Below are 12,044 nucleotides of genomic sequence, written 5' to 3'. Positions count from 1 at the left end.
ATCAAAGAGACGTTTATTCGAAAAGATTTTTAAGAGGCAAAGCGACAGCAAAAATTAAAATATTTTTTAGGGCGGAGTTCAATGAAAGGACACATGTAATCCTTAGATAAAAATTTATTGGTCAGGAGTGGCGTGTAAAGTGGAAGTCCTTACCCCACTCGTGAAGTCTGATGGTTTTTATTAAATGGACTAATTGTTTTTTTTTATTTATAAACCTTTTTGTAAATTGTAATAACTTGTCAAAGCACTAAAATAAGTGTGCCAAAAGCCTGAAGACATACTGAGGACATGAACAACTTATTCTATTTTTCGGATTTTCATCTCCGCCGAATCTAGATTTTTCTTGCCTGAGGACAATTGGTCCCAATGGATACCATTTCCCCATTTTTTAGACCCCCATTCACCGGTCAGATAGGCATGATGACAAAGGTTGTACCACCACCCCCCAGAGTAATCTTTAGTACAATATGTGGTTGTAGGCCTGTCTGATGTGTAGAACTGCATGCCGTTGTGATAACTGAGTTCATCCCTAACGTTTCCTGAGAATTCTCCAACATGAAGCGTGTAGAAATTGTCCTCGCAGTCGATCTTAAAAGATTTGTAGTTGGCGTAGTAATCTCTGCCTTCAAACTTCATGTCCACTCTTAATTCCCATTTTCCGTTCTGCCGAAAACAGTAGGTGAACAATTTTGTAAATGATAAATATATGCACCTAATCGTTCTTGTGCATGAGTATGTGTATGTATGTATATGTGTATGTATAGGGGAAAATATATGTACATGTTTATGTATCAGTGTATTAATGTTTCTCTGTAAATATATACGCAAATGTATGAGAATTTTTTTTCTGTATGTGTATTCATGCTTGTATGTATACGAATTTGTGTATGTAAAGAAATTTGTGTATACGAATTTGTGTATGTAAAGAAAAAAATATGAGTATATGAATAACATAGATAAAATAAGAAATGCATACTTGACTCATACAAATTCAACTAACTTACTTGTATGAGTATAGTTTAATGTATCAGTGCAAGTATGTGTATTTGTATGTGTGTGTGTATCAGGGCTCCAGGATGCCATTAGACCCCGTCAATAACCTGGACTTCTCCCCCCCCCCCCCCCCGTACCGGTAAACGGAAAAAAGTCACAGGAAAAAAAACACAGAAAAAAGTCACAGTTTTTGCTAGGAAAAAAAGTCACAGAAAAAAAGTCACAGTGGAAAAATTTTATCGGAAAAAAAGTCACAGAAATAAAGTCACAGAAAAAAAGTCACAAAAATCTTTTTAGAAATATTTTGATTTATTTGTTAGGAATTGTAAAATTTTGTATGTTTATTGTTGTGGGTTGTATTTTTGATAGCATAAATTATTTATAGACGTTAAAAGCATTATGGTTTCTAACAATTGTAAGTAAAAAATACTCTAAGATAATTTACACAACAATCTCAACTTTTGCTACCTATTTAGTTAAATACGCGGTAGAAAAGTTTATAAAAGAAATTTAAGCAAATTTTGCCGTAGGATATTTCTGGTCGGCCTCATCACAGTAGGCATATTTTGTGTTGTTGACGTTATGCGTCAGTGACAGCCTTTGAACCTTGTCGGCTTTCTGTTTGATCCTAAGTTTTGTTATTTAATGAGCGTGATAAATGTGGGCAGTAAAGGTGGTTGAACTGAGCGTAACTATTGTTGCCATGAGTTGAGGACAGCAAGTCAGATGAACTTACCATTTCACGGTAATTTAATGTTGGTATTTAAAAAAACACGATAAAAACCGTGGACATTGGAGCATTCTATTACATGCTACTAATCTTAAGTTTAAAATAATTACAATCTACATACTTCTTACTAAATATTTTTAGATGAATTATAAAAATTACTATGCGTATACAGCCTACACACATTACATTAAATTTAATTAATCCTAAGTTAATTTGCACTCTCTAAATATTTAATACATTAAAGTATTACCAAATATCAAGCAAATATATATTTGTGACTTTTTTTCCTGTGACTTTTTTTCCTGTGACTTTTTTTCCTGTGACTTTTTTATTGTGTTTTTTTTCCTGTGTTTTTTTTTCCTGTGACTTTTTTTCCTACAATCCCCGTACCGCCGTCAAAAATCCCCCAAGTTTAGAACCCCCGCTCAAAAAATGTTTAATAAACAACATCTAAGTTCTGCGAACGTGAATGAAAATGAACAATATAAGATATATTATACATTTCTGTATCAAGTGGGGATGGCATCGCGAGGAGAGCATTAGACTGGAATCCTCAGGGGAAGTGGAGAGTGGGCCTCCAAGAAAATTTTGGCGGAGGACAGTAGAAGATGAAACAAAGGCTGCCGGGCTTACGAGGGTGCATTAAAAAAAACAGTTCTCGGAAAGTTGTGATTGCACCTCTATGCTCTTGATAGACCACATAGGAATAAGCAGAAGCTATCATCATTACGAGCATGGTCAAATATGCGCCATCCGTGTACATCAGACATCAGCCTGTACTTTTTGGCATTAGTGTATGCTAAATGATTAAAACAGGCTTGGATGTGTATGCCTTCATAATATTCTGAAACAACATTTATCGCGGATTTTTTTTTCATAATCCAGCATTGCCGAAATAGGCCGGAAATTCAGCACTGGTTCTTTTAATTTTATAAAAAGATGGTGATAGGTAAACAGCAACATTTGAGGTGTATTCAGTTTCTACTCTTTAGAATATATAATAGTATATGTTAATAGCACTATATCTATCAATCCACATCTGATAAACATTCTTTATCTCTAGTTGATCGGTTGTTATATAGATAATATCGCAAAGAAAACTGTGGACTAGAATCCCCAGGGAAGAAGGGAAGTGGGCCGCCTATGGAATCATAGAGAATAATGGTATAAGAAGAGGAAAAAGGCTGCTGTGCTCATATGGTCACAGATAAGGAGAGCAGCCCAAAACCGAAGATGTCCCAGGGGGTGGGGTGATGGTAATGTTTCGCCTCCGTGCATGTGTAGGAGTTTATGTATTTGTATATCTATATATATATATATATATATATATATATATATATATATATATATATATATAATGAATTTAAAAAAACGTAGATAGAGTAGATAAAAACATGAATTAGACAAACATGTTACAAACTATCGTACCATGGTCAATTGATGAACTTGTTGCAGCCCCATCCAGTAGTCACCATAGTACGTACCAAATCCGTACTTGTACTCGGCCCAACCTCTGGAAAAGACTACGTCCCCTATAGACCGACGCTGAAAGAAACCTTATAGAGTTACATCTATAAAATGGTATAGAGCTTCTACCTTAATTTAGCTATAAATTGTTCCAAAAACAATTCAATTTTTACAAAAAAAAATTAATAATTATATTTACACATTGAAATTTCTGATAACTTTGGAAACATTTTTTGAAATAGTGAAACAATTATATTAATTGACTCTAGCCTTTAAAGTTTTAAGTAACTGCGAATAAAGTAAATCACGTTTAAGAGGCAAAAAAAAAAAAAGGTTTGTGTTGCTAATACACCACAAATACAAGACTGTTTTGAAAACATTAAAGCAACACCGCTTGAAATCTGATTTGATATTAATTAAGTTGAAAAAAAAAAGATTAATTAGAGCTTTGATAAGTTTGCAAGCAATTGAGACTATACATGAAAAACATTAAGCTGGTTAGGAGCACGAAAATTACCTAAAATTTTCAAATTATATTTTAATTTTAAAAAATTGTTATCACTACTATTTAATAATTATTGCTTTATTTCCTCTTTAGCGTTTAATTTAAAAATGCTATTCCTTTAAAGGTGCTGAGAATTTAAAAATTGGACATTTAAATAAACAAATATATTACACAAATATTCACGCCTATTTTTAGCGCTATACTACCTAACCTCGTTATCCGATGGAAAAACGTCTCCTTGCTTCTTTAGCCTGCCCTCATTCGCCCAACACTAAACATTCTTATATGACTGGTTTATACCATGCAATTTATTGGTTGCTTTAGTTTTACCACAATCATGATCCACCCGCCACCATCTGTTTTAGTGTCACACAGAACATCTCTACCAATAGGAGAACTCAAAACGACCCTTGCAAACAAATCGCTGTACATAGAGCTCTTGTCACAATTGATCTGGTGAAGACGATTTTAGAGAATTATTTTGGAAAAAAACATAGCCTGATTTGTAAAGGGTTATTTTAAGCAGATTAAGCTAAATATCTATAATATAACGCTGCTGGTAGTGTGTCAGTCCGTCATCGATATAAATTTTGGAACCATAAATGTGAACATCAGCACATGCAGTGCTTTTTACTTGCTTCGAGTAGTCTTATTATAAATAGTTGTGCAGGGTTTATTCATATAAAGACTTACATTTTTACTTTCTCGTATATACGTAGTATAGAGAAAGTATTGTAATCGTGCAAAAAAAAAAAATCGAGATTTTTACAAATCTCGACGTTTTACATCTCACTGATACGGAAAAACATAATTTTGCAATCTTGTCCGTATGTCTGTGTGTGTGTCTGTGTGTCTGTGTGTCCGTGTGTAAACACGATAACTTGAGTACCGTTACTGCTAGGTTGATGAAATTTCATATATAAGTATTTTATCAAAATCGTAGATCCGCATCAACTTTTGAGCGATTTCCGATAACCGGAAGTGGTACTTTTTCTACTTTGATCTCCCCTAAACTTTCTCGAATATTTTTATATAAAATAACAGGGGATGGGAACTCGGGCTATAGACATGATTTTTAATCCATTTTAAATACTTAAAGTTTTAAAAATAGAATAAAATCTCGTAGACAAATTAATTGCACACCATGTGAACGCGAAATAAAAAAGCGCATAATAGTGCGCAATATTATTAGTACTTTTAAAATTTACATTAGTTTTTTTGAGAAATCGGAAGTAGCGTAAATTACTACTTCCGGTGAACGGAAATTACTCAAAATTTAACAGAAGGTAGAGAATTAGATCTTTTACTTACATGTGAAATTTCATTTATCTATCTTTTTACTTGCTTCGAGTAGTCTTATTATAAATAGTTGTGCAGGGTTTATTCATATAAAGACTTACATTTTTTGTATAGTTGGCAGATTTTTACTTTTTCGCTTATAGTGAAGAAAATATTAAATACAAGCACATTGCTAAAACATATTAAACGGGTCTATGTCAATAATATTGTCTCTTAGATTCCTAGAAAAATTTGATACATTTTAGTAACATTATGGTAAAAAAAAACGAATTAATCAAAATGTTTAATAATTATGCCAGGGGAGGTAATTTAAAAAGAAATTCCACCAACGCTTATAAAAAAACGTGAATGCAAATTCCGCAGACGTCAAAGAGAACATTATTGTTGGAATAATATACTTAGCTTGGATTTATAAAGTGCACTGTGGTAGGTGAAATAAGGATATTTTAAATACTGCCTTTTGTTTATTTTATGAATAAGTTGGGGTATTATAGTCGTTTACTAAGTTGAATCAGGTGGTTCCGCCGGCACCACACCCGGGTGTGATTTAGCGCTTCGGGCTAGACTGTGAGCACTAGGCGTTTATGTTTGCATTTAAGTTGTGTTTATGTTATGCGTGTTGCGTTTGCGTTTTTGTTTATTTGCGTGTGCATTTTTGTGTTTGCATTGTGTTTGTGTTTTCTTTTATGTTTGTGTTTGCGTTTTTTTCTTTTGTGTTTGTGTTTGTGTGTTGCGTTTGTGTTTTCTTTTGTGTTTTTTTTGCGTTTGCATTAGTTGTGTTTGCATTGTTGTTGTGTTTGCGTTTTCTTTTGTGTTGTATTTGTGTTTTCTTTTGTTTGTGTTTGCGTTTGTGTTTAGTATATATACATATATATACATATATATATATATATATATATATATATATATATATATATATATATATATATATATATATATATATATATAAACCGTTCTTTTCGACTCGGCAAATGAGTAAAGTGTTTAAGAGTTCACTTTTTTCTGTGATCATTGCTTTCTATCGACGTGAGTCAAGTACCGGATTCAAATTTATGACTCTCGGGTTAGCAGAATTATGTTCTACCATTCAACCACTCTGGTGCATGTGAGTGTTAATTTGTAGTATGCGATTGATAGTGATAGCGGAGCGAATGAAGATTAATTATCAATTAGGTATTTATATTACCGTGTTAAAACAAGAAATATTCCCAATAGGTCCATATCCTGCGACTAAAAATAAAAAATAGATGTTACTCTCTAGTTACCTCTAGTTATAAAAATCAGTAGGTTATTAGTAAATAGTCAGTGTTTCTTCCAGACTTTTTTCTCCGGGGAGGCACTTGAAATTTTCGGGGGGGGGGGGGCGGTAGACTTTCTTTGGGGGGAGGGGGGCGGACACTGTTAAAAGTACATATTTTCTATATAATTTATATAAATTTAATTTCGTTCGGGGGGGGGGGGGGGGGCGGTAAAAAATTTTCGGGCCTGGAAGTAACTCTGTACATAGTTTATTAAATATATTACATCAATACTTTTAACTTTTGGATATAGATTTCATAGTATTATTTTGATAAAAAGAATGGCTATTTTCTATCAGATGGTTTAACCGAGGTTAAGTAGAACACTGCAAATTAAAATTATAATAAATTCATAAAAAATACGAAGCTCAAGATAGCATGGAAAAAAAAATGATATAGTTATTAAAATATTGAACTGACCAGAACAGAGAAAGAATTTGACAGCCAACACTGTAGCCAATAGCCCAGCAGACATGTTTAGTGCTTGTGTTGATATCGTGTCAGTCGATCACAACACAAGTGAGCTGTATGTTTCAGTTGTTATATACTGTCGTTCTAAGCGTTGGAGTTAACTTCTCCCTGTGCGGTCTAATGCGTCACTGGCCCCTATTTTCTGTTTTCATGTACATTTATGTAAGACGAAAATCCAGGTAGCTGTGTTCTTTTATTATATTTTTTTTTATTAAAAGCTTTATTTTTTACTTTCTCGTATAGATCTACATAGTATAAAGGAAATATTGTAATCCTGCACACAAATTAATTTCTTTTTGACATTTTTCGAAGTTTTACAATTTCCTACTTCATCGCATATAAAGGATGTATTGTAATTATGCAAAAAATTGAAACTGAGATTTTGACAAATCTCTGCGTTTTACAACTCTCTGAGTCTGTGTCTGTAAATCATGTTGATGAAGTTTAATATATAAGTATTAAATCACATTTATTGTTCTGTATACAATTTTGACGGATTTCCGGTAACCGGAAGGGGAATTACTCTACTTCCACTTTCTCAAAAGCCAATGGCTACAGTACTGTTTAAGTTAAATTGACAATTTTTTTTACATATACGTATTACATAGTATTAACAAGTTACTAACAACTTTTGAACCATTTACGGTAATCGGAAGTGGTATGCTATTGTATTTTCGTCGGAACATGCTAACTTGAGACCTGTTATGAAGACGAAATTTCATATATAAGATCTTACACTTGGATAACTTCCAATTGTTAAGTGACCTCTGATAACCGTAAGTGGTATGTTACTCTATTTCTAGTTTAAAAATATATCGATAATTTTAGTACCGTTTTCGTTAGGTAGACTAAATTTTATACATTGGTGAAAGATCTTATTTTCTTGATACTTACACATTTCAAGTGGTCTACTGGTGATCGGAAGTAGCCATTTTCGATTATTTAAAAAATAAATCGATGTTTCATTATAAAGTAGGCCTACTAGTTTTTAAATAAATTTTTACATTTTTAAAAATAGAATAAAATCTCTTAGAAAAATAATTGCTCACCTAGTGTAAAGCAAACAATTTGTGTATAATAGTGCGGAGCATTAGTACTTTATAAATTTATTTGCGGTTGTTTTTTTTTTGAGAAATCGGAAATTGCGTAAAGTGCTATTTCCGGTTACCGAAAGTTACTCAAAATTTAATAGAAAACAGAATTAGATCATTTACTTTTATATGAAATTTCATATATCAGAAACAGTACTTAAGTTATAGGCTTTTGAAAAACCAAAAGTAGAATAAATTCCCTTTCCAGTAACCCTTAGATCGCTGAAAAGTTTATACCGAACTACACATTTGACATAATACTTAAATGTGGAATTTCATCAATCTAGCTATAACGGTACTCAAGTTGTCGTGTTCGCAGACACACACACACACACACACACACACACACACACACACACACACACACACACACACAGAAGATTGCAAAATTAAGTTTTCCCGACTCGATGACGCGTACAATTTGACGATTTTGATAAATCTGGATCTATAATTTTTGCCCTCATTAAATTAAGTCCCCTATACTCCGTATATGATGAAGTACTGAGGTGTAAAACGGTTAAAACTGTCAAAATTTCTTGTGATTTTTTATGCACGATAACAAGACTTCCACTATCCTATGTAGGCCTATGCGAGAAAGTAAAAATTAAATATTAAATAACAATTAAAAAAAACGTTTATAATGCACGATTGCACTGGAACTCTCAATACATAATAAAGTGGTTATACAATTTTAATACTACCACCTTTTCGGTAGCTTGTGAGATAGACCTGTCGTTTTTTTATCGTTGTTGAAAAATTGGTCAATTCTGGTTTAGTTCAGTTTTGACTCAAGTTTCGAAAACATAACTTTTTTGTTCTTATACAAATACCCAACAATCCACCATTCCGCCTGATACCACTTCCCATGAAGCATGTAAACCCTCTAAACCTTTGAATGACCACGTGATTCCCGCCAGCGTCTGTATGCGGGCGTCCATCTAAGCCTTATTCTACCATATCTGCTGTGCTGGTACATTCCATCAACGTCACCCTCATCCCAAAACACAGCATCAAATCCGCATACACATATATGTGGGCAACAAATAATCAAACTTGTAATAATATAATGTTGTTTAATCCTCTCATGCACCGGATTAATAGAAAAATTATACGGGTTAAAATTGTTCTAGCAGATGGAATTAAAAGATTTCCCTCAGGATAATCGTGCACTAAATACAATATATGCCATGGTGTAATCTGGTGCAAAGTTTTATTTTATGTATGCTTTATGTAAGTCATAAAAAATGTTAAATCTTTCTGTGGCGTATTGGACAGACTGTCATAGAGATAGAGATACAGGCCTACACACGTGCTAGTGCTATACCACGCACAACTATTGATATACCTTGTACAACTATTGCTATAGCTCAGGGGTCTCCAAACTACGGCCCGCGGGCCGCATGCGTCCCGCGAGGTCTTCTCATCCGGCCCGCGGCGATCTTTTTGTCCACGGAAAAAAAACGTTTGTTGGTGATGGCTGAGGAACTTTGCCCAGAAAAATTAAAGACATGTTTGGAACTAACTGGCCCCCGAACTGAAATTTGATAGTTAAAGCGGCCCTCGGACTGAAAAGTTTGGAGACCCCTGTGACATAGACTATAGACGGTGTTTTTCATAACAATAGACCTTTATATAGGGCGTGATCTACTTTACAAAAGTGAGTCATAAAACTCATGATATGGCCATTAGAATTAATGTAATGCACTGATACATTATGTATAATGCTATACACTTTTTTAAAAAAAACGTTAAAATAGCAAGCTTTTTAGATATGCGCAGTAGCGTAGCGAGGGGGGGGGGGGGGGCGGGGGACATTTGTTCCCGGGCGCCGACCTTTGGGGGCGCCAAAATGGGTTGGAAAAATAAATTGAAAGGTTGAGGGGGGTGTAAATCGAAAGTTTGGGGGGTGCAAATCGAAATCTTGAGGGGGGATGCAAATCGAACGTTTGAGGGGAGGGGGGTACAAATCGAAATCTGTGTGGATAAAAAAAAACAATACCATTAATCTCCCAAACTGCCTAATATAAAATGTTCTCTCTCGTTTAACAAATGTGGCTTAGCGTGAATAGAAAGTACTTTTATGTCTTTCAGAAACATGAAGAGTCTCACAGTTCTAATTATAGCCATCGCTGGTCAGCTGGTCAGTGGCGACCAGCTAAAGACCTTGGCTGCGGCCACGTCAGATTTCTCCCAGAGACTGTACCAGAAGGTGGCGCTGGACACGCCCAATGTGGTCTATTCGCCGTACAGGTAAAAACATTTGTCATAGGCGGAGTTAGATAATTGATGCTAGTCCCTCCACTCCCCACAAACAAGCAAGCTAGACGCCACAGATTTGGGTTTTAAAAAGTACAGATAAATTATTTAAAAACAGAATTCTAGCAGTTATTTTATTGTTGTTAACTTTTCTTTTTTTTTTCATTTTTTTTTTCATAAAGATTTTGTTTTAAACTTATTAATATTGAAGGATTTTCTTTATCTTGACCATGCTCAATGAATTTTGAAAGAAATATTTTAAGAATCACAAGAAAAGATTTTTTTTTACATTGGTGAGGTTACGGTGAAGTTTGACGTCATTTTCTGGGGGGGGGGGGGGGGGGGGGGGGAAAAGGGTAGGCCGGATTTTTTCGAGACGATGTGCAACCAACCATGCAGGAACGTAACATCATGACCTAATATCGTGGCATCGTTTATATAGAAACCCAACTACTTTGTTGATTCTTTATTAACAAGATATTTCCGAATACTGACCATTACAACATCAATTAAATATTAGCAATAGAAACTATGTCACGATTTTTCAAAACCGATTTTTTACCTCACACTTCGTCACAAAAGTCCAAACCCCCCCCCCCCCCCCCCCCCCCCCCCCAGCTTTGTCGTTGAATAATACGTTACTATATTTATTAGTGTCTTTGTAAGGTTTATCTGTATGCCCTGTCAGTATCCATTCAGCCATGTCTATGGCCTTGCTGGGTGCCAGGGAGGAAACGGCTAAAGAAATGGAGACGACGCTTGGAGTTACCTCTCTTGGAGCTGCAACTCACAACATTTATAAAGATCTCATCCATGGGGTAAGGACTAAGGAAATGTTCATCTAAACTTTCTTTAACTTTGTGAGTGTAAGGACTATGGAAATGTTCATCTAAACTTTCTTTAACTTTGTGAGTGTAAGGACTAAGGAAATGTTCATCTAAACTTTCTTTAAATTTGTGAGTGTAAGGACTATGGAAATGTTCATCTAAACTTTCTTTAACTTTGTGAGTGTAAGGACTATGGAAATGTTCATCTAAACTTTCTTCAACTTTGTGAGTGTAAGGACTATGGAAATGTTCATCTAAACTTCTTTAACTTTATGAGTGTAAGGACTATGGAAATGTTCATCTAAACTTCTTTAACTTTATGAGTGTAAGGACTAGGGAAATGTTCATCTAAACTTCTTTAACTTTATGAGTGTAAGGACTATGGAAATGTTCATCTAAACTTCTTTAACTTTATGAGTGTAAGGACTATGGAAATGTTCATCTAAACTTCTTTAACTTTATGAGTGTAAGGACTATGGAAATGTTCATCTAAACTTCTTTAACTTTATGAGTGTAAGGACTATGAAAATGTTCATCTAAACTTCTTTAACTTTGTGAGTGTAAGGACTATGGAAATGTTCATCTAAACTTTCTTTAACTTTGTGAGTGTAAGGACTATGGAAATGTTCATCTAAACTTCTTTAACTTTATGAGTGTAAGGACTATGGAAATGTTCATCTAAACTTCTTTAACTTTATGAGTGTAAGGACTAGGGAAATGTTCATCTAAACTTCTTTAACTTTATGAGTGTAAGGACTATGGAAATGTTCATCTAAACTTCTTTAACTTTATGAGTGTAAGGACTATGGAAATGTTCATCTAAACTTCTTTAACTTTATGAGTGTAAGGACTATGGAAATGTTCATCTAAACTTCTTTAACTTTATGAGTGTAAGGACTATGAAAATGTTCATCTAAAATCTAAACTTTCTTTAACTTTATGCCCCCTAAACTTGCTTTAGCTTTATTAGACATGCAGTGTTTGTGTAGTGTTTTATTGATATTTAAAGAGATTTTTATTTAAATTTGCTATATGTAATTTGTGGTATCATTTTTTTTTTTGTATGTCCAGTGTGTAATTTTTTTTGTAACATTTTATATCAAATTG

At 34.0% G+C, this 12,044-nt stretch overlaps 2 protein-coding genes across 4 annotated transcripts; one reads left to right on the top strand and one right to left on the bottom strand.

Moving 5' to 3' along the window:
• On the bottom strand, nucleotides 1-6,865 carry LOC131936591 (angiopoietin-related protein 2-like). 3 transcript variants are annotated; one of them, XM_059293644.1, is made up of 5 exons: nucleotides 6,713-6,865; nucleotides 6,181-6,224; nucleotides 4,026-4,148; nucleotides 3,152-3,268; nucleotides 1-663 (listed from the first exon to the last, which is right to left on the bottom strand). In XM_059293644.1, exons 1-5 carry the CDS (start codon nucleotides 6,765-6,767, stop codon nucleotides 298-300), a joined length of 705 nt encoding a protein of 234 aa, XP_059149627.1. In that variant the 5' UTR covers nucleotides 6,768-6,865; the 3' UTR covers nucleotides 1-297. The 3 variants fall into 3 exon arrangements, with proteins under 3 accessions (XP_059149627.1, XP_059149629.1, XP_059149628.1); XM_059293646.1 differs by lacking the exon at nucleotides 4,026-4,148; XM_059293645.1 differs by lacking the exon at nucleotides 6,181-6,224.
• Nucleotides 6,866-9,949: 3,084 nt separating this feature from the next.
• Nucleotides 9,950-10,928, top strand: LOC131936586 (intracellular coagulation inhibitor 2-like; the record flags this gene model as incomplete). The annotated part of the gene is made up of 2 exons (XM_059293640.1): nucleotides 9,950-10,104; nucleotides 10,799-10,928. Coding segments are annotated over exons 1-2 (285 nt in total), but the record flags the coding sequence as incomplete, so codon positions are not given.
• Nucleotides 10,929-12,044: the final 1,116 nt, after the last annotated feature.

This window comes from Physella acuta, unplaced genomic scaffold (genome assembly GCF_028476545.2).
Source record: "Physella acuta isolate Inbredline_101_S28 unplaced genomic scaffold, ASM2847654v3 ptg000181l, whole genome shotgun sequence".
Classification (NCBI taxonomy): domain Eukaryota; kingdom Metazoa; phylum Mollusca; class Gastropoda; family Physidae; genus Physella; species Physella acuta.
The sequence above is the reverse complement of the archived record's forward strand: the minus strand, read 5'-3'. Positions and strand labels throughout refer to the sequence as shown.

Excerpts from the sequence above, each read along its gene's own strand:
- LOC131936591 (XM_059293644.1), bottom strand. The coding sequence starts at position 6,767 with ATGTCTGCTGGGCTATTGGCTACAGTGTTGGCTGTCAAATTCTTTCTC. Across the intron at positions 4,149-6,180 it reads ATATTTCTTGTTTTAACACG|ATCAATTGTGACAAGAGCTC; the intron begins GTAATATAAATA and ends CGTCTTCACCAG. Across the intron at positions 664-3,151 it reads AAGTTCATCAATTGACCATG|AACGGAAAATGGGAATTAAG; the intron begins GTACGATAGTTT and ends TGTTTTCGGCAG.